Source organism: Dama dama, chromosome 15 (assembly GCF_033118175.1).
Source record: "Dama dama isolate Ldn47 chromosome 15, ASM3311817v1, whole genome shotgun sequence".
NCBI lineage: Eukaryota > Metazoa > Chordata > Mammalia > Artiodactyla > Cervidae > Dama > Dama dama.
Window position 1 is genome coordinate 74,978,106 of NC_083695.1, and position 8,397 is coordinate 74,986,502.

General features: G+C 36.8%; 1 protein-coding gene across 1 annotated transcript; it reads right to left on the reverse strand.

The window, feature by feature from the left end:
• Nucleotides 1-5,627: 5,627 nt before the first annotated feature.
• Nucleotides 5,628-7,766, reverse strand: LOC133070413 (cyclin-C-like). Its single transcript, XM_061162596.1, has one exon. It carries the CDS (start codon nucleotides 7,643-7,645, stop codon nucleotides 6,794-6,796), a length of 852 nt encoding a protein of 283 aa, XP_061018579.1. The 5' UTR covers nucleotides 7,646-7,766; the 3' UTR covers nucleotides 5,628-6,793.
• Between the last annotated feature and the right edge of the window lie 631 nt (nucleotides 7,767-8,397).

The following is an 8,397-nucleotide window of genomic DNA, read 5'->3' on the forward strand; positions in this document are numbered from 1 at the left end:
CTCCAGCTATAATTGTTAAACAACTCCTGTAACTAACTGTACCCTTGTGGTTTATAAACCTCTCTCTTTTCATAGTCCAGTAGAACACAATTCAAGTGCCTCTTGAATGTGTGTTTCCCAGGCTGTAGTCTCATTTTGGTTCAAATAAAACTTTTATATTCTTATTGTCTATGGATTATTTTAATCTATGCCTCCTTCTCCTTTTTATCCAAAGGTAATAAGTCGCAACATTGGGAATTTCTCAGGTGAAATCCAAAAGACTGAACAAAGTGACAGGCCATGGCAGATAAGTAGATGGCAGGGTTCATCAAAGGAATTTATTTGGCTTGCCCTGGGTGGCCACAAAATTAATGAATCTCTTCAATAGCCCACCAGAATCTTAAAAGCTTATACAGAATCTTTAACTTGGTTCAGACACATATTTAGTCTAGGTGATCTTGTCAATACCTTATTCTCTCAAGGCTGTGTCCTTGAACTAGCTTCTAGAATGGGTGTGGTGTAGGCAGCATGTATATTGCAAGGACAGAGAGGTGGGGATGAGCCTCTAGTTGCCTGAGTCCCGTTTAGGTCAACTTTAAGGCACAACATGTACATGACCTCCTCCCTTGGTCTCCAATTCTGCTGCCTCCTCTTAGTATATTAAATAGGAGGGAAAACTGTCACCAAGACTTAGAGATATGTTAACCACATGCAAAATGGAGCCTTGTTTGGTTCCTGGTTTGAAGAAACAACTGTTTAAAAAAGACAATATTGGAGACTCTGAACAATGACTGGATGTTAAGTGATACTAGGAAATTGTCAGTATTTTTCAGTTGTGATAATGGTTATGTTTGAAAAAATTCTTTTAGAAAATACTTAAAGCAAACCATACTTATCTTTTCATCTATAAATATTTAAGAATCTCATGGGATGAGAAGGAGCTGGGAATATAGACAACAAAATATTGAGAAACACTTCTTAGTATTTAGGAATATGTCATTATTTCTAAACATGACCTACTTGACATTCCCAGTGGTAATCACCTTAGTTCTTCCCATTCCCACTGTGGAATACACCAATTACCTCTTACCTATGTTCCTACAATAGTTTTGAATTGGTCTTACCTTATGAAATTTATCTTCAAAATAATTATAAATGTTTAATTCTAAACATTAAACTTTTTTTTTTTTCTGAAAACATGTTTTATCCATTCTCCTGCTTAAAATCTTCTGTGTCAAATAGTTTGAACTTTGTGCCAGTTTTCAAAGGTATTTATTATCTGGCTTCTCTGACTCTTTATTTCTTTACTACCCATGTACACTTCACTTCTGTAAACAGAATTTTCATTTCATTGAACTTTGACATAATCATCTGTCTCCTGTCATATCAACTCATTTGGGAAGCCATTCCTGATCTCTAGCCATTTTCCAGCATGTATTTAGTATTTTCATGCTTTTCAGCTATTTGCTTCTTTGTTATTCTAGTTAGACTCAAGGATGTTAAAGAGGTTATAAGCCACTTGCCAGTTTCTATAAGTTGGCAGTATTTGCATGAATCTGTGAGAGGAATCTGAGTCTTCACCTGGCTCAGTGGGGCAGGGTTGGGGGAGAGGTGTGGGGGTGGGATATGCTATGAGTGACTGAATGTCTACAAAGGAAAAGAGTGGAAGGGAGTGACTGAATGCTTGCTGTTGTGATCACTGATCTGTTTGAAAATAGTTGGTGTGTTAGACCCACGATGTCTGATATTAACATTAAAAGGTACATAAAGAACAATGAAGTTACTCATTTAATCTTTATATAAAGACACAGAGTACAGGACAGTAACCACATAAACCTGTGTCTATTTAACTTTGGAATTCTTGCCTCTTTTAAGAGAATAAAGCAAATATTCAATGGCCAGTGTTCTTGAAGGTATTTCCCTAAACTTTAGAGTATCTAGTCTGAAATTTATAAAAGTAGGATGTAAAAGAAGACTGTTTTGCATTCAAACTAGAAGCTATTTTGAAATGTGGCATAAAACATTAAATAACTGAAGAGAAATTAATTGCTGGACTATGGTCTGTGTTCATAATTGTTTTGGGAAAGCCAGTTAGAAATGGAGAAGAATTTGGAAATTGATGTTGAACTGAAACAGACTGCCAAATAGTTCTCTAGCGAAAATGGGTTTATTTGAAATCAGTAGAGAATTGCAACCAGAGGTTTATAATTATGGCTAATCAGTCAGGGCAAGGGAAGCAGAACCCATTTACAGAAAGGAAAAGAAAGTTGGGAGGGCTCCAGTAACAGTGCCCATGACTTTCCATTGTCTGAGTCCTTGCCAAGAAAGAAGAGTCTTTCTTCTGGTTGAGACTCTGCTACATTCACAGGGTATGTGTATTCTCCCTTCTGGTCTCTCGTCTCTATTGAGGCTTCTGTTTATTAATTTGTATGTCTCTTATTTTTACCCACTTATATGTCGGCCGTAATTTAGCCCTGCTTTGCTGCCAAAGGTGAAGTGATTCGCACCTTACATCTCTTTTTGGGGCTTGTTTTTTGGATATCTCTCTATCATGTTGTCTTGTAAATTCAGTTCTCTTGGGCTCCCATATGTACGATTTCATTGACTGTTGAGTTTGTTTTTTTTGTTAGACTGCATCACGGACTCAGTGGACATGAATTTGAGCAAACTCCAGGAGACAGTGGTGAATAGAGGAGCCTAGTGTGCTGTGATACACGGGGTCACAGAGTTATACACAAGTTAACTATCTGAACAGTAACAACAAACATTTCTCTGGAGCATTCATTCTATAGCCTACAGGAAAGCAGAGCAGCTCTGGCTTCCCCATTTTGCTGGTGACTAGCAGACCTGAGATCCTGGTGACACAGATGGAGAGAATGAGTATTCTCTCATTGGAGAGTTGAGTCCTTACAAAGGCGTTTTCTTAGATTCATGAATGCTAATCTTGTCTATTTCTAGTAACAGGTGCCTCTAAAGAAAAATAGCAGAGATGATAGTTCCATCTTTACACTTGCTCTAAAAGTCAGGTTATGTGTAGAGGAATTCCATGAAATCTTAAGTCTGCTAATATGGACACAAATCCTGATTTTATTTTTCTACTTATCTTTGTGAATTTGGAAAAACTAATTATTTAGTCTGAACATTATGTATGACATTCATATAGAGGGAGGGACAGTTCTAACCAACTTTGTGGTGTGTATTAGATGTGTCCAGCACAAAATAGGTACTAAGAAAATATTAATGGTAGTGGTGATGAGGATGGTGGTCATGATGCCAGTGTTGGTGGTGGTGATGTTGCTAACAAGTAACTGAAGAAGATAGCTCTAAGTCCTCCATTTGTCTATTCATACTATGCACAGATCTGTGGATCAACATCTGCATACCTCTTTAGTCTTCTTGTCTTTGAACCCCTCTTTCAAGTAATGCTGCTCTTTTATAGTTATTGTTGTGTACCCATGCTGAAGCTATATCATGTTCTAGCTTAAAAATATTTAATTACTTAAAATACAGAAATCATCTATTAGGAAGCCTGGCACATAGTAAATACCATTAATATATATATATGTATTGGCAGCTGTTAATATTACTATTTAAATTGTATAATTAAGCATCTATTTCATACAACTATTATACTTCAAGTTTGGTCTCATTTCTTCCCTATAAGTCATCTGCATGATATCTCTAGATTTCTCAATTGTTTCTCCTGTGGTCAGGTTTCTATAACTTTCACTAGCATTTTATATGTAAACTCTTAGAATATTAGGCCTAGAATTGACCCTGTTGCTATTATTCTAAACAATACATATCATGTATCTTTTACTTCCCTGAAACAAAGTAATGTCTTAAACTCATGTAATTTAGCGTGACTCCGTAACTGGAATGCTAACCCTATGTTATGCTGCCAACTCCACGTAAGCTTGTCTCTCAGTATTGTAATATGGTTCACAGTCTTAGTGTCATTTATCAGAATAGGAAAGTAGAGCTATCTCCAAGTTTTTCAAGGGCTTATAAATTGTTAAATATTTTGGTTCTTTTTTTCCCTGTCCCATGGAGGTCTCAACACACGTTGACCATGATGACAACTTTCCCCCTTGACTATGGTTTGAGTCTTCGCACACCATCTGGCTTCTGCTTCTATAGGCCAACCTAATTTTATACAGAATGATGTCCTTTCCTGATAGGGTTGTCATTGAAAAAGGAGGCTGCATGTGGCGCTTATGGTTTTCAGTAAAACTTACATATTTGAACAGATTCTGTACTGAGCACTTTACATAGAAAATTGAATTTAATCTTCACAAAAGCTTATGCCATGGACAGGAAAACCAGATTTAACTGAGAGGTAGTAGTCAAACTGCCCAGGGCCTCCAGTCAAGCTAGTTGGTGGTAAAGTGAGAATTCCGATGCAGGAAACCTGATTCTGAATACTGCCCTGTTCTAAAGGTTTTACTAAAGAATTCACTAACACATGTAATTATATTCAAGTTAGCATATAATTATAAAGTTGTATCTTGTCCTCTATGTGTGCTGAGTCACTCAGTCGTGTCTGACTCTTTGTGACCCCATGAACTGTAGCCAGCCAGGCTTCTCTGTCGATGGGATATTCAGGTAAGAATACTGAAGTGGGTTGCCACTTCCTTCTCCAGGGGATCTTCCCAACCTAGGGATTAAACATGCATCTTCCACACTGTTGGGCAGATTCTTTACCTCTGAGCCACCTGGGACTCAAGTTTACTTCTCTAGTGTTCATCTAAGCACTCTGAGACCTGGAATAGGTCATATGCTTTCTGCATATTTCCCCAGGATCTAGCATCAATTCTATGTGCTTCTGAATTCCATCAGATTGGCAATATTGACCAGACGGGAACACTTGAGGAACTAGATAGAATGTAGACTAACCACACCATCCTATAGAAACACAAATAACAGAACCAAGAAGAGGAGTCAGAAAGGATTTTAAACCCTGGTGCTAAGCACTAGATCACCATGTGTGTCTAGTGATTTATGTATAAAATGTCTGTAGTTGAGAGGAGGTCACTCAGACATTTAAAGAACCATTAAGGTTGAATAATGTGTGCTCTATATTTAATTCATGAAAATGCAAACCCTAAAAATTGGTACAAAAAGGTCAAATTCCTCATATTCAGAGCAGTTTTTCCTTTGAGCTCCAAATAGGTACAAAATTAAGTTGAAAGAACATACTGTAACTACTGATGATTTTTTTTTTCCATTAAGGGGAAGGTATATGTTCCAAAACATCTGACCACACTCCAAAGTTCCAAAAAGTTACTCCTTTGTGGGTACCTCTCCACGCAGGCATCTAAGCTATTCTAATAACTGTGCACCTAATTCACTAATAATCTTCTGACAAATGGTTTTCAGAGCTTTGTCTTCTATAAAACTGGCTGCTGTAGCACAGTTAGAGGAGAGGTGGTAAATCTTACAGTTTGGATGACAGCCTGTGAAATCCAAATCAAGGGCTATAAAGGTCTTCAAGAAAAAAATTATGTATTCTTTGACAGCATGATTACTGTTCTGTTATTTTGGGAGGCTGTTTCAAAGAATCACTTAACATTTCATGCATACATCACTTTTACTACCAAATATCATTTGTGACATTAGTTAATTAAAAACTGTTAGTTAATATGCCATTTTTTTTTTTAAGCTGGAGAATGTATTTTTATTCTTGTAGTTTTATACTAGGAAGTCAACATTTAATAATCCATTATTCACAATTGAATTATAAAAATTTTTAATCCTTAAATTGTACATCAATATCCTATGACTCCAAATTTTATCACTCTCCTTCAAGTCTGAAGAAAACGATCATGTAATTTAGTAACTTCTACAGACAGCAAAGTCCCACTGACATAACATTTAGTCTGAAGTCCTACACTCAGATGAGAATTAAGAACAGCCAGTATCTAACTGGCCTGAAACCTGACTGTGTTCCTGGCTCAGGATTCCTGTAGTAAATCTGTAAGTCCACACTAAGACACAAAAATAAACCAGGGTGTGTACGTCATATAAAAACTTGACAGTAAAAATAACAAAAATGTTAACAAATTTCAACCATATTACAGTTTCCATCCAATTAGCATTCAAAATGCCTGATTAACTGAATTAAATGCAATTTTTTAAAATGTTTGCCCAGCATTTCAAAATGGTTATGGAGTATAACTTTTAAAATGTCAAAGTATGCTGTACATATTGCACTTTTCTGCTAGGCTGGGCTAGTATCCTCCATGGCAAGATACCAAAGCTATTGAATAAAATATACTTTAAAATCATAGGTAATTGATTCATTTCCCTGAAATCATCATCATCATCATCATCACCAAAACCTTCCAGGATTTTGTAAGATTTGATTCCTTAAATACAATTTTAAAGTTTAACTTAAGGAGAAAAAAAAAAGACCCCCATATATTTTGACTTATTTCCTTTTTTGGTCATTCAGTGACCAAAGAGAATTTTAAACAAATTATGTTTCATGTTTTCTGGCTTAATAAAAAGCTAAAATTTCTATTATCCAAATTTAAAAAATTTTACTAATCAGAAGCTATTTTCAAAAGTCTCTGTATGTCTGTCTGTAGGTCCTCTTAGAACCTTTCCAAACTTTCATAAACAATAGCTTTTAAACAATTATGTATTAGAATCAAATTAGGTAAGGAAAACATTTTGCAAAAATAAAATTACTTCCCAATATGCTTGACAGAAACAAGCTATTCATTTTCATTTGTTTTCCATTGAAGACATTACTGAAATCTGTCCAATGGTTTATTTCCAACCGGTCCACTATGAAATTCTTCGGAATGTTTTAAGATTGGCTGTAGCTAGAGTTCTGACTTCCATTTGGACCCTGCTCTCCTTCACTGTTTGGAGGAGGTTTTGGTTTCGGCATCTTACTAAGAATAGTTGCCATTTCTTTTCTCTCATCAAAATTTTTCCACTGCTCATACAATTTTAAAATAACCCTGATTATTTCCAAAATCTTCTCCATATCCACAGAAAGCTCAGCAAACCACTGTCTGGCATCTTTCTGCTGTACAACACAGGCCACATGCAGGCAAGCTAAAGCTATCATGAAAGGAGGATACAGTAGGCAAAGATCCATTCTGTAGGTATCATTCACTATCCTCCATGCAAGGGGAAGCAACATGTCTTCTTGGCCCATGTCCTGCACATACTGGAGCAAAGGTCTATAAGGATGATACACTATCAAGCAACAATCCATTAATTCTAAAAGATAGAATTCACATTCTAATACATGGTTCATCTTATAAGGAAATTCCTTTGGAAAGGCATATGAAAATCTAGTTTTCAATACAGAAGTAGCAGCAGCAATCAATCTTGTATTTGAGACTACTCCAAATTCCTCTACTTTGGATGCCAAAAACACACATGTAGGAGCCATTAATACAGGATCTATACTTTTCAGAGAATACCTTGCATAGAATCTCTTGAAATAGACCATAGCAGTGGCAATAACTTGTTGTCTTAATTTAAGATGTTCACCTAGTGCTTGGATAACATTTGTAAAAAATATCTGTAATTTCCAATACTCTTCTTCTGAGAGAAACTTTAAATCCTTTTGGCGTTCCTTCAACAGATCTTGTTTATCCAAAATCCATTGTAAATAGTGGGAGCTCTGCCAAAAGTTCCCTGCCATGGAACACAGCTTGCCCTGATAAAAAAGCACCAGCCGGCGGAACGGCCAGCGGAGCGACCATAGACCCAACCCTCCCGGTCACCGCGCTCCTTGATCTGATGGGCTCAGCTCCGCTCCGCGGCGGCGAATATATATGCCATTTTTTAAGTTTAATTCAGGAGATACCATTAACTAGACAGGTTATCCATGTTGAAAACAAGTATAAATATTTCTGTTGGAAACTGAAGACTAACAAAATTAAGATGACTGTCTTTGATAGATTTTATTACTTGAATGATCTGGTAAGACCCACAGATGAGATGAGTAACACAGAAAAGGCTTTGTTATTCAGTGTTTCATAGAGGAGGGAATATGCCATAACCTGGAGGTAAAGAAGGGGTGGTACCTGTGGACAAAAGCCTTCCTTGTAGGTTCTTTGGTAAAGAATGATAAAACAGAATCAACAACTTTAGAACTGAATTGTCTGCATAATTTCAGAGTGCTCTGGGGCAGAGAAGCTGTCCCTAGTTGTCTGATAATTGGTCCTGGAATGAGCTGGGCAGGTAGATAGTGGCTCAGTGAGAGAGCACCATCAAGGAGGTGGCTATGGGTATAGGCCCTTGACTAGTTTGTTTGCATTTGAAAAGTACTGTCACTGGGCAGACTATTTACCATCTCTCGGAATTTCTCTAGCCCTTGGAGGAGGAATTCTTCCTGGGTCAACAAAACTCCACCTGTCCAAGCATTTGAATAGAGAAAACAGAAGGCATGGT

What these genes read in the sequence shown, in the direction of transcription:
- LOC133070413 (XM_061162596.1), bottom strand. Translation starts at nt 7,645, where the DNA reads ATGGCAGGGAACTTTTGGCAGAGCTCCCACTATTTACAATGGATTTTG.